Source organism: Heterocephalus glaber, unplaced genomic scaffold, assembly GCF_053883595.1.
Source record: "Heterocephalus glaber isolate CG9 unplaced genomic scaffold, H.glaber_assembly_v1.0 deba00001465, whole genome shotgun sequence".
Classification (NCBI taxonomy): Eukaryota; Metazoa; Chordata; class Mammalia; order Rodentia; family Bathyergidae; genus Heterocephalus; species Heterocephalus glaber.
This window is the reverse complement of record NW_028258312.1, coordinates 28,865,062-28,890,777: the sequence shown is the minus strand read 5'-3', so window position 1 is coordinate 28,890,777 and position 25,716 is coordinate 28,865,062. Positions and strand designations below refer to the sequence as shown.

At 40.1% G+C, this 25,716-nt stretch overlaps 1 protein-coding gene across 4 annotated transcripts in view; it reads right to left on the bottom strand.

Moving 5' to 3' along the window:
• Positions 1-25,716, bottom strand: part of Hapln1 (hyaluronan and proteoglycan link protein 1) — a 65,685-nt gene that overhangs the window by 8,479 nt on the left and 31,490 nt on the right. The window contains exons 1-3 of one of the 4 annotated variants that reach the window (XM_004841649.3): positions 20,938-21,035; positions 19,859-19,984; positions 2,382-2,753 (exon numbers count right to left, since the gene is read on the bottom strand). In XM_004841649.3, the coding sequence (XP_004841706.1) occupies positions 2,382-2,753; positions 19,859-19,958 (472 nt within the window). In that variant the 5' untranslated portion in view covers positions 19,959-19,984; positions 20,938-21,035. Of the gene's footprint in view, positions 1-2,381; positions 2,754-19,858; positions 19,985-20,363; positions 20,458-20,556; positions 20,785-20,937; positions 21,036-25,716 lie in introns of those variants that run through there. The other 3 variants (XM_004841648.3, XM_087180997.1, XM_004841647.4) reach the window with 3 other exon arrangements.

The window sequence follows — 25,716 nt, the reverse complement described above, 5'->3', positions numbered from 1 at the left end:
AAAACTTCCATGTGTATTCTACACATGTAGCAAGTGCAGTTCAACACTCATATGTTTCTCAAGCAAGGCTGTTTCTGGAACTGCATATTAGCAATTTATTTGCCTATTTCACTTTCAGGTAGTTAAGATTTCAATACTCAACTGCAGAATCCTTCTGGGATTTATGGAAAAACTTGCAATTCCTACAGCTGAATTTTAGAGCAAGTTATGGCTTTGGTGCAGTACTGCAAACATCAGAAAAGTTAAACTTATGGGCAGGCAACAAGGGTCTGTGGTTATACGTAATTCATTTATCTTTTAGCCTTTTCTGTCAAAAGATCATCAAAAGCTCTTCTCTTTTCCATGAAGTGCTGGTATGTGTCATTACAAAGAAGATTAAATAGAATGATACATCCCATGGAAAACAGTAATATAAAATGTGTGAAGGGATTGGTCAGTGAAGTACATTTTGAGGAAACACTTTTTAAGATTTATAATTATACAGCCCAATTCCTTCTATTTGTTGATAAATAATAATTTGTTAGATATATAAATAATTTTAATATCCTGTTATACATAGAAGTATCAATAACTCCATAAGATAACCCCACAAAGTAAATATTTCTAGTAATAAGGCAAAGACCACGTAGTATAAATAATTTTTCTTTCCTTAGTGTCTCTTCTTGTGTCTACTAGTGCTATGAACATATCTGAAATTTTTTGTCTGTTTCTAAGACTATATTTTTATCTATCTGGCCTCATTTTCACCAATAGATACAAGACTGAGAGAACAAATATAATTTTAATATCTTTTTATATATTGATTGCTGCAATGAATTTTGTAAAGCTATTTATTGAATTTCTAGTAACATTATCCATGTTATATTTATATAATGCTTATTTTTTTTTGCTTGTTTTTGTATTAATGTAATGAATTGATAATTATTAGAAAGCTTTACTTTAGCCAAGATTCTGTGCTATATAATGATTTTGTATTTAAAATGAAATTACAAAAAATTATAAAGATAACCATACAATAAAATAAAATCCATAAGGATAAAATTTGAAGAATTTAGCCAATAACCTAAGGACAATTTCCACATAGTCTGGGATAGGTAATGGAGGTAAGGGGATTATATGCATGAGCGTTGGAAAGCTATGGTCAACCATATAAGGCAAAAGACCCGCTTTATGATGATCAGTTATTACCTATCATTGTTCCTTGGATAATGGAAACCGGTTGTTAATACTTGGTGCCTGTCTTCTCTAAGCCAATTACTCCTCCCATCCTGAATAATCCTAAAGTTCACAGATATCAGAGCCAGTAAATAAGACCTGAAAGGCCAACGTGGCATGCCATCAGGAGTCACGGATTGCCACAGGGGAGGCCAGCGAAGCCCCCAGAAGGCATCTATAACAGGGTGCGATTCACGAGATGTTTGACACACCTAAGTCTCTATGCCTGTGATGGACATGTACAGGCTTCAGAAGGTTGGCTTTCCAGTGCTATGCTAGTGGACCGAACTGGCTTTTTTTTTTTGAAAGCCACAAATCTGCACTAGGAGATGAAATGAACTTCTGGTAAATACACACCTACAGCTTTATGTCAGGTTTCATGCCCATGCAGCCAAACTTCACTATTCAATGTAAAATATTCCTGAAATCCATGAAAAGTCAGATGGCTTGAGATACACAGGGAATGAAACTGGGACGTTTCCCCAGAGGAGGGAGGCAAACATGGCAAGGACACTTCCTTGTAGAGATTTGCACACGTGTTGGCTTTTGAAACAACTGAATACGTTACATATACTCAAGACACAGACCATCCCTTGTCTCCAAAATGCCTTGATCATTTTGTATTCAGTGCCTAAGGGACCCTGGGCCATTAAACAAGTACTTCTTCGCTTACTGAGTTTATTTAAATAAACTCAGAGGTTAGTTTTTTGTTAAGTTTTTGCAGTCATTTTATAGAATACAATGCCATGCAATTCACTATAGATGTTCTTTACAAAATTTACCATTATTCTGAAACTGAGATAATTTTAGAAGCATAATAAAAAAGAATCCAATATGAATTTCTCAATAAGTGTACGTTAGGATTTAAATTTCAAATAGCATAAGGCAATTTCTAAAAATTATTAATTCAGTTTCACTGCACGTTTCCCCTGGCTGCAAACATATTCAGTTGTGCACATAAGCACTGTGTGTACACTTCAAATATGAAAGCTGAAATCACAGGCAGACTACATAGTACAAAATAATAGAAAAATATCCTAGGCATAGGGTTTTGGTTTCTCACACTATTAATTACTATGGTAACCACTACCCATTACCTTTCATGAAACAAAAGGAGCCATGATGAATTACCATTTTCCAGTTTAAGCTGCTGGATAGAGACCCACCTTGCAAGTCTAAGGTGACCACGGCAGTGTCATCTTCTAAGCCTTCGATCACCTCACACTTGTACCTTCCATAATCCTCCAGGGCGAGGTTCGTGATGACTAGAGAGGCGTCATTGTCACTGTCTCCCTTCAGGAACACTCTCCCCTGGTAGCCTCCATAGGTTTTCTTATGGTAGCCCATGGACACAAAAACATCCACTTCCTTGAGGTAATCTGAAGTTAGCTTGGTCCACTTAATTCGGATCTTGTGGAGTCCTGAGCCAAAAGTTGAGGGGTTTCGATAAAATTTACATGGCAGTGTGACGTTGCCGCCTCTGTGGGAGAAGACCTTGGCTTGTTCCGCTTGTACGACCAGACGGGGGCCATTTTCTACTGCAATTGAAAAGAAAGAAAAAAGAAAACAACCATTCATGTGCTTTCAGATATTTTGGGTACAATGAAATATGCAAATACACAGTATATTTGACAAAATGAACAGCTTGGGTGATTATCTCTTCTGCAATCTCTTCTGGATCAGACAGAATAGTGCCTCTGGCACCTAAAAGGTGTCTCTCAGGCAGTCATGACTGCTCAGACACTAAGCAAAGGAAGGATTTGCTTCATGCTCATCCAGAAATACTGTATTCAAGACCAATAGCCATCTGAAGTTCAATGATTTCATAATACATTTCATTGATTTTTCTGGTTCCATTTTTCATCATTTAAATATCAAAAATAAGGATGAGGATGGATATTGGACAGAATATAAGCCCAAAACTTTCAAAGTAAGCCCAGCTCGGTTTTTTTAATACAATAAGTTTGTATTACATTTATAGAACAAGCATAAAACACCAGGAGTCTCTTTCATTATATTGTTCCAGCCAAAGAATTCAGAATGTCCTTGTGTTTGTGGCATCTATGCAAATACACATCACCCTTGGCCCGCTAGTCTGAGCTTTCGAGCAACATGTGTGCTTTTCATTTTCCCACAAAGGGTAAACATCAGAAAGGTATTTTAAATGAATGCTACTGACAAATTCCAGAATATTTTGAAACATATTCTTCCAAATTTGAATGTTAGAAGTATACCCACAGTTATACTTATTTCCTGATCAGTCAGCTAATTACCTGCTTCCTTACTTTCTTTAAATGTCCTCCTACCCCTCTGTTTCTGCTGTCTGATATGTCTTATTGTACAATTCTCTTTATCACTTCCACCTTTCCTTTCCTTGCCCTTGGTTTTCTGCCTTCCCTGCTGCCAGGCCTTCACTGCCTTCCAAAAAACACCCCAATATTTCAGGTCTGCCAAGCCAGCAGTGTGGCTGTTCTGTTATTCTCAGATCTTGGCTTTCTCTGGGGATTCCCTGCTTAGCACTTTGTGCTTTTGACCTTGACAAGGTCTACGGAGGTCATGCAAGCTTTGAAAATGAGAAGCAATGCAATCACTCCCCAACACATGTCCCCAGATAGCCCTCTTGCTGGTGTCACTAGTTCTTGGCCATGAAGTATTTGAGATCTACAACCCCTGGGAAGAGTAGCCATTCACCATGAGATGGCTCTCAAAACTGACTTAATGCCAAACATACATATGATTCTGAATTTCAAATAAACCATGCTCCCCCCCAAAAAACCAAACATAGCATTTCTATTTTTATCACATAGCAATCTGAATTAATATTTACAAGTGAACATATTTACAGTTTCATTTGTAGAGAGCCCCAAACCTCAGAAAATAAAAAGTTTAACAAAGACATGAATGTCCCCACTTTCCATAAATAATGACTTCACTTTGTATGTAGATAAAATGAATCACAAACTCAGTTCACCAAACATTTCATTAATGTACTATTCTTTATCTTCTTATTCAGGATACAAGGATATGAAGTGAGGAAAGAGAAACCTGTCTCCACCTCCATGCTACATGCTACTTTTCCCCTACTATATCCCCAGTGACTGCACCCAGGTTCTATTTAAGCGTCTCTAGTCTTCTTTGTAGGAGAAAGAAAAGGTGCTATGGTGTCAGTTTGCTCAGTAATTCCTGGTCAGCCTAGGGGACATTTCCTAGCATCTAGGTAGAACACCTGGAGGCTGAGTTTAGATGTAGCCCATAGCTACGAGAGCTCTTAGATCCACGAGGCTGCGAGTTTAGTAAAAGTCAAAGCTAATGTCCCTGGTCACTGAGACAGATACTATGACAGTTGAGAACAAGGCCTTCCATTGATGGAGCTTAGTCTAACTTCATCTCTACAATTTCCTAGCTGTTTGGCAAGTGGCACAACTGAGATTTTCATGTGTGAATTAGGGACAGTGATGCCTCCTGTTATGCAGAGTGGGCCAAACGCAGCTCAGTGCCCAGAACAAAGGCTGACCAGAGGTGAGGAAGCCCTGATGCTAACTGCTCCTTTGGTACAGTTCTTCTTCAGTACATCCCCAAAATGATGCTGCCTGCTACTGAGCGTAACTGCGTACATTAACCTTCCATACTTCTAACTACTTGTACAGTTTTGAACCACGTGGAGGTAAAAATAAATAACATACATGCCACTTGTGTTGTATAAGAGAATTGGAAATTTGTGTGGCTTGATATAAATGTAAGGTTTTCTAGAACGAACACAAGTTTGGAATGTTTCATGAATTGAAGAACTAGAGCAAAGACTGAAATTCTTGCATATGAGGTGAGACTTCTAATTGTTTCCTATGGTGAATTGCACATGGTTTTGTAGTATGCATAGGCTTCTGATTTGTTTTACTTCTTCTCTGGCATTTTGCGTATGGTATAATATTGAAAACAGAGCAGATGCCAAAAATCCACTGACTTTATACAAAGTATTTTTCTCATATATATATAAAACTAAAACGCTTGTATTCTTATTTCTTCAGGGAGGGCTTCAGGTAATAGATGCCAGAGGTCTCTGGCTGAAACCAACAGTCCCCTAGGAAGGACTAACGTGTTTAGTGACTAACGGCTCCTGACGCTCATTAAGCTAACTCTCCAACAGGGCCTCCAAAGTAATGTTTTTCATGTGCTTCTTTTCAAAACTTCCGCACTGCAGACTCTAGCGCAGGGGGTGCTGTTGGAGGGAGTGGCCTGTTCCAGAAGAGGAAGATGACAGGAACGAGCATGAGGCAGCAATCCAGGAGTTCTGGGTGCTACTGGCTTCAGGCGTCTGTGGCGTGAGGGCACTGAGCTTAACATGTGTCCTAGGCTGCCACACTAGTACGACCTGGAAACACACTAAGCTGGAGAGGGGAAGGAAGCAGCAAAGGCAGCAGAAAAGAGAAGCAAGCTGGCTGCTGACATCTGCAGTGCTGCGTAGAGTAAGTCTTGGATCTGATCAGTGGATTCAACACTGGGAGCAGTGTGAAATCCATGCTTGAATCAGAACTGTTGGATCAACAAGGCAGTTGCGTATAAATATAAATCTTGATCATTGGGATGAATACTTCTTACTTTCCTTGTAAAACCCTGAAAGAATAAATAAAAACAAGCCTAAATGTGCACATTTTCCCCCTGCCTTTCAATGTGGAAAGGTGCGCACAGACACTTCGTGAAGACCTTGGTGATGCACTTAAAGGAGGGAGGGTATTCAAAACACACAGTTAACCAGGGAAATCAAGCATGTCTAGAGGGAGGCCGAATGGTTTTAAAGAGCAATTTATTTTTTAACTATTCCTATTCATATCCTGAGGGTCACTCTCGGTGGCTTGAATGATCTGATGCCCTTCAAAGCCCAGTCGTCCGCAGAGAAAGCAGCAGGGCCTGGTGAGAGCTGCCCGGAAGCACTGAACCACAGGGCCTCCTCATGATTTTACACATTCTGCTGTGGAATCTGGAGGACAGCACTCATTTCACCAGATAATGAAAGCAACAGTGGACCAAACAACTGACCTTTGTACCTGCTGTGTAATTTAGATGAAGTCTTGAACAACAGCACAAAAACAATTGCAGAAGAATATATCAGAAATACGGTACTGGACCATTGCTTATTGTCCTCAGTTCTATTCAAAGTGGATTTTTGGGGGGTGAGTCATACACAAAGAAATCCAGGTGACAGAAAAAGAAGGAGAAGGACTATGGATCAAATTTTGCCTTTCTGAGATGAATTATGGATTGAACAAGATAACCAGTCTGACATTGGTTACCTTCTCCTCTGGTGTGTAGGTAAAGTAGATCCAAAGTTTGAATTTCTTAGACCCATAAAAAAAAACCTAGAGAACTTTTTTAAAGATGTCTAAGCAACATGCTAAATAAGGGTATTAAAATATCTCTTCTAGAAAAGTACTCTGCTTCCATCCTCCACCATTTAAACTTATCATGGTAAGACACACCCACCCACACACCCGCCCACGCACTTACCATTTCACCCATGTTTAACTGTGTAGTCCAGTGCTGTTAATTCCTTTCACCCTGTTATACAACCACCGCCCCTACTTTTCCCACAACATTTTCACTATCCCAAATAGAAAGTTAATTTCTCTCTGACATTCCACACTGACAGGCATTCAATTCTCAACTCCATGATGAGTCATTTAAAAACAATATACAAGGCTTAGAAACCATTTCCTTTCTCTTGTGACATTCGTTATCACCTTGGTAGGTTTGGATGTGTAAGACACAGCCCTTTGGAAACTGTGATTTTCCTTAGGACGGCCAAGACCTGTGGAAGAATGAGCCACCCGGGTGGATCTGAATCCTTGTCGCTGTGCTCACCACACTCTATTGGCACCAATCCCTGTCTTGCTGGTATGGCGCGTCCCACCCAGACACGGTGCCTGGCACACATGGAGTGGTAATGATTACAGGGCTGACAAAAGCCTGTGCTGGGGTCTGGCGGGAGGCATGGCTTCCTGAGCTTGGGGTGGCTCTACAATGAAGACACTTTGTAAAAATAGCTATGCACATTGAAGAAACAATGTGTAAGTAGAATCCATAATGTCACTATTTCATCTCTTGTACCTTACACATTACACGGGGTAGAATATATTATTTAGGAAAAAGAGTACCTTTCTCATTAACCTTCCACTTTTTAGTTACTGTGTTTTCTGAGGCTGGAATGAGGCTCACAGTAGTGTGTCTACACCTGGAGCAGAAGCGCCATCTTGCTGATCCAACTTTGCTGGGTTCAACTCGTTGGGTGGGGAAAGGTTACTGGTGACTGTTTTATCTCTGCCGCCCTCCCCGCTGCTCAGCCTTTGCTATCATTTTGGCTGCCAGTTATTTTTAATTTGTTAAAGATAAAGCTATAATTTGGTTTCCCTGCTAATTCTTGAATGTAGAGGGTTTTGCCACCTCTTCTCCACAAAGGCAGATCTGCAGGGGCACTAGAGAAATGATCTCATTCCTGCTCTGCCCCTCACCTACTTGACGAGCACTGGAAATCTTAAATGTGTCCCTGAACCATCTTTTCTCACATCTGGAGTTCAAACTTTGACCTGCAGATACATATGGATATGTGTGCTTCTGGCCATTTTTGTAAATTCAAAAGTTTCTATGTGTCTGCATGAACTACACCTGAAAATGTTCACAAGAAACTAACAACCTTGGCACCTTGTGAGAAGGTCAGGGGGAATCTGCATAGACCATGTGGGGACTTTCACTGTGCACATTTTCATACTTTTAAGGAATCTGAACTCTGTGAATGTGCTGCATATGTACAAGCTAAAAATGTAACAAAGATAAACTGAAAACTTGAGGGAATATAATAAACAAACAAACACAACTCTGTCTAGCACATCTATAAAAAGAAACACAAGATGCTAACAGCCACAGTTCTGATATATTGTTGTAATTAAAGCATTATATTTTTGCAGAAGATTTATTGCTCCGTTAATGAAAATGGTTTCTTCAAACAAGTAAGCCTTTACAACATGAAAGTTATGTCTTATTTCCTATTTTTCTAGATGATATTGTTGCCAAGGACGTGGATCATTGTCCCCTTTGGAATTATAATGGAAAATCCGTTGCTGAAAATAAGACCAATGAAGATTGCTCTTCGGTGTAATGTGATCGTGCTGCTTTTCACCATAGTGCCCCGTCCTTTGGTCTCACAGACTTAAAGATCATGTTCTTCCCATCCACTTCACCATCTCTCCTTCCCCTCCGGCCAGCGGCTACCTTCTCTCTAACCATGGGGTAGTGTCTGCGTCCTGCTCTTTCCTGGCAATTGACAGCTACACAACACTGCCTACAGTTATATTTTCACAATCTGTGATGGGCCCTGCTCTTCCCGTGAGACCTGCACTACCTGGTGTGATTCCACAGAGCACCCTCAGGTCCTGAGCAAAACCGTCTTCCTTTCCTTCTGGCTAAAGTGATTCCATGATGGAAACTCTCCAACACCAAAACACACTCTCATCTTGGGAGGCGGTGACCATGAGTCATTACCTGCCATCACTGTTCTGGAACCTGGAGGTTCACTTATGGTAACCTTTCATTTTTTTCTTTCAAGAACAGGGAAATCTTTCCCTTTCAAGGATATCTTAGACACAGCTCTGCCGTAAGAAGCTAGTAACGGCAGGTCTCTTGGTTAAATGGACATCCAGAGGCCCCAAGAGGCTCTGAGGAGTCCAGTGAATATTATTTAAAAATTGCAGTTCTCAGATGTATATCTGAAGCTCTGTTAATGTTCTGAAATAGTGTCTTTTCAATTCCCCTTTCTTCATCCTTTTATACCAAGAAGAACCAAAGTGTGAGAAGGGAATTTAGCTCTGCTTTGCTGACAGAGTTCTTTGTGGCTTTCTGCCTTTCCACACTAATTAATATTTCATTTTGTTTCTTAGCAGTTAAGGGAAATAGATGGACTTTATCTCCTACATTGAGTCACCTAACCTCTCTGTGCCTCAGTTTCCTGATCAGAGAAATCGAGTTGAGGTATCTTCACCCCAGGGTTCTTGTGAGGGATCAATACACTAAGAACTTCGTGTATTTCCTGGCCTGCGCTGTGTGTCCAGTTAATGTTCACTCAGCTACTGAATGTAGCAGGAGGCCCGGGCACACACACAGCTCCGGCCCTGGACACTGTCTTTCTGTTCTGGAAGACAGATCCTAGGAAGTACTGGTTCCTAGAAATTGGCGTCTTATCCTCTCTTGATGGTACTTAATGGGGCAGGCAGAGTTCCTTTCAAGACCACCACCTTAGATGCCTTAAGAAACCACATCTCTAGCACTATTCCTATCTACAGGGTCCAGTTTCTGTCTGCTCGCCTTTAATTTTGTTGAGGGTTTCAGGCATTCATTATTTGGGTGGAATGAATGCATTTATGCTACTGCCTCACCCTGTTTTCTTATTTCTGTTGAAAATCACCATATTGGTTCATGGGAAAAGCCCCTATTGAAGGCCCAAGATCAAAGTTTCTTTTCACAGAGACTTGCTTCTTCTGGAACACAGTAACCCAAAGCGAGTAGGATAAATAAGGGCCATTTTATCCATTACTTCATTCAAAAAATACAGAAAAAAAAGTCTTAGGTGGAGGCTGTTGGGTTCCTATGTGGGTTTGGAGCATAAGAACCACACTGCCCATGTTGAATCTCTACCTAACCATCCTGAACCTGGGGCGGGCAACTTGGACCTCCCAGCTCCCATGGGGAAAGCCATTTCAACACAGTGCTGCCAGGGCTGAGAGAGATGAGCTGTTGTTCTTTGTACGCAACAGGTGATTCTAAATGTTCACATTAGCAGATTACTATTCAGTCTTAATCTCAGCAGCTGAGCTATCGGAAGTGCTGCCATCTTTCCCTCCTTTAAGTCTGATAAAACTGATCCCAGAACAAGGCATAATTTTAGTATCTTTATCAACTCAGAGTTGACTGGTCTAGTTAATAATTTTCGGAATTTAGATTTATCTATGTTACCAATGATCTGTAGATAAAGAACTAGTATTAACTGTTGTTATTTTAGACAGAGAACAAAACCAAGCTGGGTTATCACAGTTATGGAGAGATTAAGGAGCAGAGGAGAAAACATAATTTGAACATTTCACTAATTTGTTGAGTAACATTCTAAAGATAAACATAGTTTCCGGGATTTTAACTCTAACAGAGGCTTGTTTCAAAGGTCATGGAGAGACCGAAACATGAGTCATTCTTCCTCATTCATCTGTAATTACGAACACACTCCTTCATCACTGAAAATGTGCCTTCATGTGGTGAAGAGTTAGAGCTCCAATGCACTTCTTCCCACTCAGACCACGTCTGCTCTTGGCGAAGGGTAAGGTCCTCATTTATAATTTGCAAAATTCATTTTATGCACAGATAAGTCTAATGTCTTCACTCAGCATGAAATTCATCAGGATAATCCCAATGCAGAGTCCATCCCAAGACAAACAGGAATAAGAAGGGAGCTTTTGTGTCTTCACCTAATAAACAACCATGAGTCCATAGCCCATAATGAGTCAGGTATTAAGTTAGTGCTGAAACAAAACAAAAGACCAGTTGCATAAATGCTCAGGTTGGGCAAAGTTTCAAGAAATGAAGGAAGCTTCGTGGACATGGAAGAGCAGAGCGGGAGGACAGTGACCATTGCTGGGAGCACGTACACCATTCCAAGAGGCAGCAGATACAGGGCCCCATGGATGCTGCACTACGGGAAGAGGACAGACTGGAAAATATCTGGATATTTTGCAAAGACCTTAAGTGCAAGTTTTAATGCAAAAACCGCTTACCTTTCAATGCTTGCCACTAATTTAGACTTTAAAAACTTTTATTAGACAATTTCTCACACATGAGGGATCAGGATGTAGACTGTGGGAAGTGAACCTGTGAGCTCTGTGACCTTCTTTACCTCACGTTTTGGTAGTGAAGATCTCCAAAGCTGAGAGTGGACTCATCTCTCTCCCTCTACCTGCACATTCCAACTCCATAGGTGACTGTATCTAGTCCCATGGCTACAAATTCTACTTAGGTGTTAATAACGCCAATACTTTCATTAGCAGCAAACTAGTAAATCTATCTACCTTCTGGTCATGCACTGGATGTCAAACACGTACATTAAATCCCTGCCTCTGTTTCCCAAACCTGCTTGTTTTTCTCCCAGTCTTCCACCATTTATTTTATGCCTTTATCATACATCCATTTTTCATCCAGTCAAAATCTAGGAGCTGTGTTCAAGATGTGTTGTTTCCTTAGTCTCTGCATCTGATCTTTCAGGAAGTGCTGCCAATTTTACCTCCGTGTTGTAAAAGTCCTTCATCTCTTTCCCTTTCCATTGTCACCTGATCTTCACTCAGGCTACTATGATTTCTCATCTGAACTTCTCACGATTTCTCATCTGAACTTCTTCAAACCCCTCCTAAAGGTCAGCCCCCCTGCACTCAGCCTGCCCTAATCCACTAGTCTTGTTGTCTTCCATAAATGGGAACCGTATTATTCTATCACCTTGCTCAAACCTTTTAACTGTTTTCAAGTGTGTTTAGAATAAATCTGAACTCTGCCCTCTGAACCATGTGTAGAGTACAATGGTTTCCCCTTGCCTGGTTCTTCCAATTTCACCTCAGAGCCATGTCTCCCCATTTGCCAGACTTGTTCCCATGAGAAACACGATCCCAGAGAATTTTCTCTTTCCCTTCTTTCTACTTGGAACCCTCGGCCTCTGACTTTTGAGATGACTGGTCTTCTGCTCCTGTCTCTGGTGTTAGGATGATTCTTTCTGCTTGGACAGCCCTCCTCTGTCTGTTCTCTAATGGCGTTCAGCCCACTGACCCTGGGTCAGTCTCTCTCTTTCTCTCTCTATTTTATCCCTTAACATTGCTTTTTATATTTTTTTCACATATTAATTTGTTTCTATTTATTATTCAATTTTACAAGAGGGCCAAATAATTAGTTATAAGAAATGAGGGTGACGATAAAGAAGCTTGATTTGGGAGCACATTTTGATAGATTGTGTGCAGTTTATAAAAAGCTGCTACAGGATACATCTTTGGAAATAAGGTATTTGTTTACCTGGAAAGATCTACAGGAAGCATTAGCCACCTAATTAGCTTTTCAGTATTTAAAGTTAATTAGGACCTTTTGGTAATAACTGTGTGATAAAAGGCAAAACAAGCTTATCACACAAACATAGTCAAGCAGATTCTTGGAGATTAAAAACATGTCTGCATAATTTATAATACTTTTCAAGAGAAAGTAAAGACAAATTGTTTATAATATATATAACACTGGGAAAGAAAACTTCAAATTTTATCTCTCTATGCTAAAAAATTTAAAAATAGGGAAAAAGCATTTATTACTTTTGGCTAGCAACATTATTAATCATAGATAATCATAAAACTATCTTTACCATATTATACCAAAAATATCAATTTTTCTAATACATATTGTAATTTAAAAGGAAAATGCATGTCTTTATGTCTTTTCTTTCACCTCTATTCGTATTCCTCTACCATTCCATTGACAGAGTTTTACAGACAAACATAATTTCCACTGCTTTCCAGGAATAGGCCAGAACAATGAAGTAAAGCAAGGACCAATACAAAGTCCCTAGTACTGGAAATCACCTCACCTCAAGGTTTCAATAGTGTTTCTCTTCTAATTTTTCGAACATTCTTTAGAAACAAGATAGGATTGGTTCTCTTATTTTTTCCATCCGCTTTACTTAACCTGCACACTTGACAGTAGTAGGAGGTTTCTTGTTCTAACATACTTTGTCATTTTTGTACATGATAGACTGTAGTTGTGTGTGTGTGTGTGTGCGCGTGTGTATCCACAACATCTATGTCCCTTTTGAATAGAGAGTATTTGTAAAAGCTAAGGAAAATTCTTGTTTAAATTATTTTGTTCAGCACACTGCTCAGAACAACCCTTGAGGACATAAAAAGATACTCTCCAGAGAGTATACAAGTGGTGAGCAGTCACTGATTAAACCATGAGGTCAAGTGATCAGCATGTTTAATGAAACCAAAGCTTCAACGGAAGTCGATCTCCACTCCGGAGGACACTCACACCTGCATTATGACCTTGTGGTAACCCAAAATTCTTTCAAAGTAATTTCATAAAACGGCTAGGGTTCTTATATTTCCAGTGTCTTCATTATGAACCAGTAGTATTCTTATGACAGAGACTTCAGTTTTTCCCCTAGATACTATTAGTTTGATAATTTCTTGATTGATTTTTAATTTCTTGGCATTTTGGTAGACTTTTGTATTTCAAATGACTTTAATAAAATGGTAAGTTTTCATTTAAGTTTTACATTTAAAATAAGGTCCTAAACTGATATATCTAAATCCATTCTTTCTTTATATTTGGTAAGATAGGCAAATAGCATGTTGAAATAATTTTAGCATAAATCTGTTATACTGTAGGTCAGAGTTTTAGCTGAGTCAATACTAGTTCTTGCACAGTTGCAACCAAATAACTGTCCATTTAATATTTTTTTCTGGGCATTTGGGAGAGTTTCCAAATAATCACTGACTTCTTACACAGCTTTCTAATTCCAGCACCCAGGTAAAAACAGCAACAATGGTGTTCAGTGTGAATTTGTTGCTGCTCGAAAAGATTTTTAAATACAGGTGTTCATACCTGAAGTTACAAAACTGTGTTGTTTTAATATGTACTTTATAGGATAACATAGAATTAATTTTTCTAAATATTCAATATCAAGTTTAGAAATATTAGGAGGATGTGTTTTATGGGTTAACTACTAAGTGATAGAAATTGATGGATACATCATGGATACAAAGTTCTAAATAGTAACATCATTTACTTTGTAACTAATTACAGATTTGTCTCGGTTTCCATCTTTTTTAACTCTTACTTTATCCTATTTTGTTATATTTGTAGTATTGTCAGTAACCTCACTGAAGAGATGAACTGTCTCTCCATAGAACATAAGCCAGTGGTTTTGTATGAAGGAAACCAGTGTTCAACAAATGCCTGAATAATTAGATTTCTTTCAAGTACACATGTACACAAAGACAACTAGAATCTGGGGTAGCAACTATGCTTATTGGTAGATGCAAAGTTGGTACAAAATATATATCGCTATTATAGTCTGTCTTTCTATCTTCATAGTACTGTCTGATTATTATCTGTATATCATATTCAGTAGTTCTATATTCATAATAATGTCTATATCTCTCCTAGACCTAAGCTTAATGAAGCCAGAGATATGAATTTTGCTCATCATTTTAGCCCTGATGCCTGTACATAGTAGGTGGTCAATATATTTGTTGAATAAGTGAGTAGTTATGCACAATATATGAGTATTTTTCTAAATGTATGTACATATTTATGTAAATGGTTTTCTTTTCTCTTGGGTTCATTTACTATATGAATATAGTGCTATTCTTCTTTTGATCAAGTGACACATTTTGCTGATTGCCCTACTATCGTTTTTTATTTTATTTCTATCATAAACTGATAAATTTGAGAATTAGTCATCTGATATGAGTAATGTTGCTAATTTTTATAATTCCACAATAAAATTCTCTGGCATTTTATAGCTACTAACTTCTACATAGGATTTTTACATGTTTATGTTTATGTAAATATTACTTAGGAAACATTCGTAGATTATTCTTTGGTATTTGTAGAATTTGTATTTATGGTTACAAATAACATGCTCTGGCTTCAAAAAAGAGAAAAGGGGTTGATTTAACTTTTTATAACAGATCTAGGGATTTCAAATGAGCTTTGTGTGGGAGAGAAAAACCTAAGCTCAAGTAACATCATGTGGTTCTCCCATTGAACCCTGGGGCTCAGTTTGTGGTCAGACATTATTAAATTCACTCTGCCCCCTTTGGACCCATTCTGGACTGCCAGCTCGCTACTCTGCAGATATTGCATAAGGAACCAGATAGCATTGCAGTGAACACATGTGAACCTAGAGCTCTTCCAGGCTGCATACGCGCATCAGGGAGATGACTGCTTCCCACCTCGGTGGTTCCTATGGCGTGTAAGGCACTGCACGCAATGTGGGAAACACACAGGCTGCTAGTCAGATGCAGATCCCTGAGTTTGTGGGCTACTGTGTGTCCCTGATGGACAACAGTCAATTACATACAAGTTTAGCCAGTGCTGCAGAGAGAAAGACAAAAGAATAAAAGATGACAGAGATGAGGGGAGTGCAGTAGTCATGAAAGCTTTCTTAGAAAGGAGAGCGATGACCACACATTTGAAAAACAGGGCATTGACCAAGAGAGACCATATTTGATCAGCTATGTGAGACTAACAATGTCACAGCTGAAGGCCTTGATTTCCTCATTTACCCAATGAGATGTTGATCTAGATGGTCTTTACTAAGGTCCTGTTATGATCTCAGCTTTTGGGAGCCACTGCTGAGTTTATGCCAACACTACAGATTCCTGCACACACCCAGCTGAAGGTCCTTACACCCACACAACATGATGCTCATGGGTGCCCAAGCATTTAAGAGTCCTCACTAAGACACTGGGGTTTGGGAAGTGTCTTAACACATCCATTCCCTTGCTCACTCATTTACTCAACAAACATATATTATGCACTCACTGTGTGCCAGGCACTGCTATGTAGCATGTTACACAGGTGACATCCAGCATATGATGTCACAGCAAGTCACACAGGTTGACCTGGACTAGAGGTGGTGGTCACAACTCACAGAGGAAGAGAGAACTGCCTATGATAAGCGGGCAGGGTCCACTTCCGCCTGCGGTTCTAGATTTATATTACATATCTTTCTGAAAATTCTCCCTTTGAAAGTTGTTTTATGTTTTGAGAAAGGTGATAATAAATTTTACTTACTAAAAAATTGGAACAGTTTTTATTTCTGAGATTTCCTCTTGCTATTGCTCACAAAAATTTGGTTTATCTGTGCTCACATACTGAGAGTATTAAAGGAAAACATTGCTTAAGTTTGGAATGCATTTTTGTTTCTACAAGGAAAGTAATAGTGATTAGATAATGTTTAATCTTGGAGAAGTTTTCAATTGTGAAATTAAAGAAGACAAAAGAGGCTACATAAAACATTTATTAGAACTGAAGTAAGACAAGGCTGTGTCAACAAATATATTTTGAAAACTTTTCCCCTATGATTGCAGACGATTGTGTATTTAAAAATCTGTTTTCCTTAAGAATAAGGAAGTGAGAAGCATAATGATATGGACTGTCATGTTCTGGGTGCTTACTGTGCACAGGGGTACTGTGCTAAGCACTTTCACATGTACTGTCTCATTTCATTCTCACAATGCTTTACGGCAAGTGTAGTGATGAAGCTCCACTTTATAAGTGACATAACTAAGCCAGGAAGAGATTAAGTAAACTTTCCAAGGCCTTGGCTAAACAATGGTGGGCAGGAGAAAGATTTAAACTTATCGGAAGGTATGTGTTTAAACCCCAGGTGTAGGAAGCGCCAATTCTCTGATCTTGATAAGGTCAAACAGGTACTTGGTCAGTGCAACTATACTCACTTTGCCTATGGCAAAGGTCATAGACATTCCTTCCTCTCTGCAGATGTTGTATTTGAAGGTATATGCTCATCATTTCTGAAATTCTGCTCGCAAATCCAAGTCTACAACAAGAAAAGCAAGTGAAACTACACACAAGAAGTGTTTGGGTCTGATTCAAAGATGTAGACTACTGTTCTTTTGTGTGATTTGGTACTCGGTGCAAAACCCTTCCTACTGGTGTCAAGTTTCCAAGTAAGTGAAGGTCTCGAGGGCGCATCCTGACGTGAGGCCAGTGACCCATGCAGAGCACTACAGAAGCGGTGTCCCTGGGAGCTTCTCTTTGGCAGAAGCACTTGAGAACATCACTTTCCCCTACACGGAGGACAGCATAAAACACTTAACCGAACATCACAGTTGCATATTTCCATCAGACTGTGGACATGTGAAGTTTACTTTCTTACGTAACCAAATTATCTCAGCAAAATACTAAAGAATAAATTAGCACACGTAAAATTTTATTTCATATCTACGAGGAATTAGGAGAGTTTTCTTTTTCATTTCAGAAAAACATTTTTTCACTAGAAACACTTTGCATGGGATCTACACAAACCATTTGCTTTCCTGCCTACCTGACTCTCTCTCTCTCACTCTTCCTTTCTTCTATAAAGCCAAATTACATAGTTGTGTTCCTATGTCTCTGTAGAATCTCCTATAACAAAGGAGGGAGCTCTTAGAGAAGTAATTCTGTAACTCTTACACGTGAATCTCCAGAATGAATTATCAAAATGTTGAGGATCTGTATCAAAGCAGCCAAAGAGAATTTGAGGATGATATGCACTATTTCCACAATATCATTTATGCCTTGAGGCCTTAGAGTACAAAAGCAGAAACTTAATGAAAAATGAAAGGTTCCAAAGGTGTTTTTACAATAAAGTGAATGTTGAGTACTTCTCTATACTTCAGAGCAGTTCATACCATCCAGCAATTTGAGATTCAGATGGCTAATTTTATCACCTGAATACAAATTCTTATAAAATTTTGGGAGGATTTCAGCTCCCTTAAATTCCTTCTGGGCCATGTATAATAAGTAAATGTTTTAGATGTGAGACAGTAGCCTAGTATTTCAAGAAAGTAATGAAGGCTCTGTTTTCTAGATTCTCTCCTGCACTGCATACTTTATTTTTGCATCTTAAAAGCAACTGAAATCACCCAAACCACATGGAAGCAGTTTATCTGAAGGACTCTGAAATTTGAAAGTTCAATTTGAATCCTTTCACAACAGCAAAAGGAAAAAAAAAATTACTGGAAAGTAAAGAGAACAGGTACTGGGAGATATTCTAATATAAACCCTAACCCTGATGGACACACCCCCAAAATCCTGTGACCTAGAACTCAATATATACACTGAAAAAATATATATATCAGTATTAATCTGCACCAGCAAATATAGCCTTTCCAGCTCTCTCACTTGAAAGCTCTGACAGCTTTCCAAGGCGAGCCTACACTTTCCAAGAATGTGAATTTACAATTAAAATGAAGTGGACTATCAAGGCATTTGAAAAAAAAATGGACAGCATATGCAAATCATCTGGATAATTCTGACACCTTGGGTCAGAAATCTCTTTACACTGCATTTCAACAACCAGGATGGGGATGGAAGATGAGCTCAGCAATTTTCCTCACCGAGAAAACTTTAATCTTACTTATAGGAGTAGTTTTAAAAAAATGTTAGTATATTAAAAAATAATATTTTCAAAAAAATAATATTTTCATACTCTGGGTACAATGTAGGCTAAATGGTTTGTACATAATTGATAATTTAACTTGGGTATCTACTAATAACTTGAAACCACAGTTATACAAATGTAAAGTTTATTTTACCTTTGATTTAAAACTGCTGTTATTAATGATTCGGTATTACCATTTGGGCTGAATTGAATTCTATGGCTAGAAAGTAGAATGATATTATTTTTCATCAACTGTCTCCATGTATAAACACCTTCCAGTCTTTCGAAATAGCTTAGGTTTTACTACACGCGTTGAGGAACAGCTGAGTCAGCAGCTTGCACCACACAATTTATGATTATATAATTTCTCTTCATGGTTCAACAGTAAAAAAATAAAACTACTGGAAGCAGAGAAATCTGAAAGAGATGTGTTTAAAATAGCAAGAAACAGGCAAACTCAAAGTCGTGTTTACTCAGTAATCACACTGCATACAGGAAAATATTCACAGCCAGGTTTGCACGAACATTCGACCTTCACATGCCACACATTTCAACCGCGAATGCAGGTTTCTGCACCTACACTTTTGACCTTGAAGACACAACTTAGGGTTTATGTCTTTAGTAAACTTACAATGCCTTTGGTCCTCCAAGCTGAGGTTATCTAAAATGAATACCCTCATGGGTTTAAACTGTTCAGTTCTGTAATTTGTATTTTAATTATTCAGCATGCAAGGGCAAGAGAGAAGGCACAGCTCTGAGAATCGCCTTTTCTTCTTGCATGAGTCTCTCAGCCTTCCTAATGCAGGGTGATCCCTGCCTAAGCTGGGCTGGGCGGAGGAGAAGGCTGCACTGCACTGCAGCCTCCTGTCTCGCTACAGCTCCTGGGCTGAGGACTCAGCTGAGCTGAACAGAAGTGCACAGGGCCAGCATATTGGTCTGTAGGAGAGAAGCGTTCCCGAGGGAGATTATGATAGGATAAGCTGCTTTTCCCAGGTGTAGCCTGTCTGATTTTCACACTCTGCATTGTTTCTCCTAAGGACTGCACAGTTACTGGAACAGAATAACCTGACACCCTAAGTTTTACTTCTTATTTCTTCCTTCCACTGTGCATTTCAATGAACTTCATGCCCTGCCTTCTGCTTGAAGACAGCAGCTGCACTAAAAATCCCCAAACTAGACTGCACAGACTCACTGCGGTTGGACATTCTTAAGCCGTTCAACTTCAGTTGTCCCCAAGTCTTAACTCTCTTCTAACGCAAGAGCTCTCAAAAGCCAGGGCCTGTGCTCAGCAATTAGCAGAAAGGGAAAGAAGTTAACACAGCAGAAGTAACATGAGCACACATGAGCCTAGTGTCTCAACTGCAGGAAACTTGAAATTAATCCGACTTTCAACGGAGGGAGCACCAGCTTTCTTACCTTGGATGTGAATAACTCTGTCATGGTTCAGAGTGTAGTTGTCTAAGTGATGATCGGCCCAGCAGATGGAAATCAGCACCAGAAGAAGCAGGCTCTTCATCTTTCCAGCTGTGAGAATCTTCTTCACTGTGGACATAGCACAGAGAGAGAGGCTCGTGAGGTCCGGAGCCCTGCGTGTTGCACTGCTCAACTTCTTACCGCCTTATCATCCTACAAAGGTCTGAACAAATATTTAACCCGATCTGTCCAGAAAGCTACTGTGGCTCTTTGAGAGCAGAAGACAGCAGCTTTGAACAACTCCAGCTCCCTTTAGGCAGCCAGAGCCCAAATAGTGCTTAACTCTGTCTGGGCAGAACTGCAATTTCAAACATTCTCATTTTGACATAAAGAGTGACAACAAGTTCCAGAAAGATGTGAGGAGGACATAGGCTCTTAAAAATATTAAGCTTTTAAAAAATTAACCCTCTGAATCTGGAGTAAAGTTAGTAAGGAAGCAACTCCATACACTGGCTATCACTCGGTCTAATAAACAGCTGCCTCCTACAGCACGGCGAATGAAGGATAATTGCATGAAACTTGACATCAACATTCAGTTTGTGTGTGGTTTCCCGAGCCAGTTATTACTTGCTGTGAATTGAAAAGAGGGAAAAATAAAAGCCCATTAAGCAGCAACAGCATGTGGGTTGTGATTCACTCACCATCCTAAGCACTGCTTGGGTCTAAGGGGGCGAGTACAAAATGATGGACGAACGAAGGTACAGGTGTACGTGCTACCACTGCAGTCCTGCCGATTGATTTTTCATTCATTGCAACCCAGGATGCTGACACAGACTGGCGGTGCCAGGCAGGGTCTCTGCAGTCAGCACAGCCACAGGGCTGCAGGGACTGTCCCTGCCAGGCTCACCCGGCAATGAGGCAAAGGAAGAGCCGACAGAGAGGGAGGGCAGCTCTGTCCCTAAGGAGCCAGGCAGAGCATCACTGGGCTGCCCTTCACCCAAAGGGGACAAATCCCCGCTCCCCCTAAAATCCTGTCCTGGGAAGGACCAAACAGTGATTCCAAGCAAGAAAAATCCTACAACCTTTCAGTGTTCACCAGGCAAGAATCCGACTAGCTCCTGTGTTCCAGTGTGGGAAGCTGAAGCAAATATTAACAAGGACTTTCCTTTGCTCCCCAGCCCACAGCAGGCTTAACAATGATGGCTATTTTTAAAACTGAAATTGCATGCCACTGGCTCCTCACGCTAATTTGTTTTTTCCAGGAAAGCCTGACTCTCTAGAATACTTATTAAAGAGCCTGGACTCCCCTGTTCCTGGAGGTCACTGCGAGTGAGCTGCAGTCCAGAGACTGAAGCCTTCACTCAGGGAACCATCCCACCCTCTCCCGGGGTGGCACCCCGGTTGGTTCCCTGTGTAAAAGACTGCATTGCTGTGATGCTTATGGCTTCAGACTTGCGTGTTTGCTGTAATTACTTTTCACGAAGAAGGTGGTGGAGAAGCAAATTATGCAACTTATTTCTTCCAGGAAACCAAGAGTACTATCTGAAATTCTACCTGAGTCACTGATCTAATTTTCAGAAGTTCGCTCGCTGCTTCCTCTGAAGATTTTTGTAAAATGATACATTCTGTAGCCCTTGGCTTTTGTCCGAAAGATGACAACAAATAAATGTTACCTGTTTGCAGCCCGAAATTCTGTTTTTTGGGTGAACAAATATGATAAATGAGATCTTTTGAAATGTGTGGTGTAATTGGTGTAATTATATGCACAAACGAAACAATGAGCAGAGAGCACCAGAGGTGTGATGTGCTCTCTGCTTGCCCAGGAATCAGAGGTGGGAACAGGGCCCGTTCTGAAGGACAGAGGATGAGAAACAGCATGTGGCAGTGCAGGGAATAAGTGAGCGAGCGGCTCCCTTAGGTATGGGGTCACGGTGAACAAAGGCATGGAATGTGCTCGATGTTTTCACACGACTGTGGTCACTTACAGTTTAATTTCTAGGGAGATGTACACTTACACACAGAGCTGTACATTGATACTGCTGCAGTCCCTTTCATATTCATTCTTTTTCACTTAAAATAAATTACATGCAAATCTATAAATCTCCTTTAATTCAATACCACAGTATCGAACAACCAAGAGCCCAATTCTGACACGCAAACATTCTGGAGTGTGTGTGTGTGTGTGTGTGTGTATGTGTGTGTGTGTAGGGGTGGATAGTAATGATGCTGATAGTAATACTAAGACAATAATAATAATGAGCCAGTTTCTTCTCATTGTATGCCTACTATTTGCCAGGTCCTATGATAATCATTTTGCATACAATGGCCCATAGCAGGCTGTATAACAATATCACGGGACAATTGTTTCCATTTTAGTGATTCAGACCATCCTCTTGCTGAAGGTCACACATCTAGCAAGTAGCAAAGTTTGGATTTACCCGGAAGCAAAAGCAACGCTTACTTTGGTTGCATTTATTTTTGGATAGAAGTACTTAATTGTTGTTGTTTTTGTTTTCTATTTTATCTAGGTGTTTTAACTTGAAACTACCATGATCTTAAAACCTTGACTTACAGTGTATATGAAGTTTTTTCCCCCAAAGATTTGCATATGAGAAATCAATCAGTTGCCACTTTTCTTATTGTCTTTGTCCCCCAATTTAAGGATATTGCGCCTGTGTAGTGATTTGTAATTAATCTGGAGGCAGATATAAATAAACAATGCCACTCCTGAGTACCTCCCATGGGCATTAGTGGAATCCAGGCAGCAGAATTTGGAAATTAGCTTTGCTACCCTGAATATATAACTTTCCCACTAATAAACATGACAGTAGAAAAGCAAACTCTGGGGATACAATGCTCAGTGGGAGTTGCTGCATGTCAGAGTAAGTCCCTTAAAGGCACGGCCTAAGCCAAGGGCTGCATCCTTGTCCCCATGGATAATAACAAGTCAGACCTGGTATGTGGTCATGTGAATGAACCAACCCGGGTCCCACTTATTTGTGCTTTGTCATCATGCCTCCTCTGAATGCCTTGGCATATTAGGTGAAAATTTGCAGGGTTTTTTTTTTGGTACCAGGGATGGAACTCAGGACCTTGCACTTGCCAGGCAGGTGCTGGGCCGCTGAGCTAAATCCCTGGTCCCTGTAGTTCTTGATGTGAGTAAAATACTGAAAATGTTGGGGAACTTTTATACAGCCAGCTATTACAAGCATCCCTGACTTACACCTTTAGACCATCTACAGCTCACCTACTGATGGTCTCCTTTGCTGCTATGATGCTGCAGGTAGCTTTAAAGGACACCATCTTGAAACAGCTCTATTCATGGTCAAAGACAGGTGATAGGAATGTGATACTAGCGTTTGGTTTTGGTGATAACTGAATAACTATTTGGGAGCACAATACTCTACAAAAAGTGAAAGTCTAATAGTTTAACATACCAGTAGCCTAATATTAAAGTGACCAATTGAAATTCATTAAGCACCTGTTTTAAAGTTATTGCATGAGGTAATGGGGAAATAAAACCAAGGAGTCGGGATTACCTCCTGTGTCTGGAGAGAAACATTACATGTTTCCTGAACTACTATCACACACTGGGTGCTGTCCTTGAAGTTTCACCTACTTGCTATTTCTCAGAAGAAATACATTGAAGTAAGAATGGCTGTTATCCATACTTTGTAGTTTCACAAATGGAATTTCCAAGTGGCGAATACCCATCACGCACAGCAAGCCACTGTAGGTCCCTGTAGTCTGAGTCTGATCCAAGAATCTGCACTTCTACCACCACTGCTGATGTTGTGTATAGCACAGTGCTCTCCTAGCCCGCGTCCCGTCTCCTTTAGGCAGGATGCAAGCTGGGACACATCTTGAGACCCTGGCCTGCGGGGTCACCGCACTGTCCCGTGAGCCCACGAAGCCTAAGTGCTCACCCAGCGCCCGGAACTGCACTTGTGTTCCCGAACAAAGAATGACGGGAAATCCAGACTGGGAGAAAGTGTGACGTCATCAGAAAGTCAGGACCAAGGGCGTGCTTCGCACTCTTTAAACATTTCTGTGGGTCATTTTAGGAGAGAAAGTGAAAATATATCGTTTTCTCCACTGAGGAAATAAACCAAGCTTCCACTGAGTGTATGGAATTTGGTTTAAAACTTCAGAAAGTCAATACAAAGGATGCTAGAGATTGCATGAGAAAAGAAACCGTAGCGTTTTGTTGAACAGAATGACGTTAAAATAAACTGACCCTGCCCCTCCTTGACATCATTTAAGTCCGATCTGGTCACAGGCAGAAGGATGACCATGTTTTCTGAGCTCTGGTCAGTGATGCAATGTTAGAGAATGAATAAATAACTAAAACGGTGGCGTGACAGTGTTCAATGGATTCAGTTTATATTGTTCTTTCTTCTGAAGTAATCTCTTTCACACTTTTGTGGTTAAAATGGCCTGTGTTTCATAAAATTCTAAATTTTAGACTTTTTGAAATAGAGATTTTTTTTTAATCCTTCCTATGCCCCCTAAAGAACAAAAAAAGAAAGAGGGAAATTTTATATTGGTTTCTCAATGGCTCTGCTAGTGGCAGGTTGTGTGTGTGTGTGTGTGTGTGTGTGTGTGTGTGTGTGTGTGTGTGTGTTTCTGTTCTGGTGTTATAGGGAGCTTAGAAGTCACAATATAGGCCTAAATGATGACTAACAGACTCAGATTAGTGATGCATTTGAATTCTTTCACGTATAAGGGAAAGAATGGATATGTTGACAAGGTGAGTAATAAGATTTCATCTAAGTTTCAAGATGTATTACGTACAATGGGGCGGAAAGCAGAGCTGACTGGAATACTTCGCAGGAACCATTCCTAATGATGACAGGGTTAATAGTAAAATTTTTACCTAAGTCTTTAGATATACTTTATATAATGGGACATAATGCAGAACTGCTTGGAACACTGAGCAGGAACAATTGGTTATGCTGATAAGATTTTTACCTAAATTCAAGTCATGCTATGTACAATGGGTTAGATAGTTGCGCCTAAAGCTCAAAAGAAAAGCCAGACAGGTGACAAAACAGTAAAGACTTTGTTCAAGTGTGCAATCAGAACTGTTCTCTGAGTACATGTGTGTGGGCTCCAGGTGGACATCGCTGCTCCCTGTGTGAGAGGCCGCCGGAGAAATCACTTCCCTGAAGCCCTGAGTGGGATTCCCAGAGGCACACCTCCCAGTCTGGCCAGAGTCAGTCTGCTGTTTCCATGTCCTTAACACAGTCCTTTGGCAACCTGGAAAACTGGAAAAAGTCAGCAACCAGGAAGGAAAAAATAGGAGACCTACTTCAGGTCTCATAACAAGTATATCAGGTCTCCATTCCTTCACCTGAAAAACAGGAATGGAAGCAACAGCTTCCTGCTTGAGAAACGTTCTTGGCAAAGTATAAACAACTACAGAGACAGAGCTATTTTTACCAAATAGGTTTGGCCTACCTTGAGCTTGAATAAGACTCACAGGTAAAAATGTAAGCAAAATAATAACGGAAAGACACGGAAATAAGGGAAAGTCTTGAGGCAGAGAGCACCCTCTGAGCCACTGTTGGAAATGAGCTTGGAAGTCAAATCCATGCAGGGTCTGGAGCAGTAGCAGCTGGGAATGAATGAAAGCATGCACTTCCTTGTCCCCTTCGGAGGGTAGGGTCTGGCCTTTTTAACAAGACCTAGCCTGGGTGATCTTAATGCTCGGCTCCTCTGAGGACCACTGATCAAAGCTTTTAAGATCACCCTGTGGATCATCAGCTTCTGAAGATCCCCAACCCCTGGAAATAATGCTGTGCTTATATACACCTTTTCTCCATTTTTCTTTTTTTCCTGTAGTGCATATGCTTTTTAAA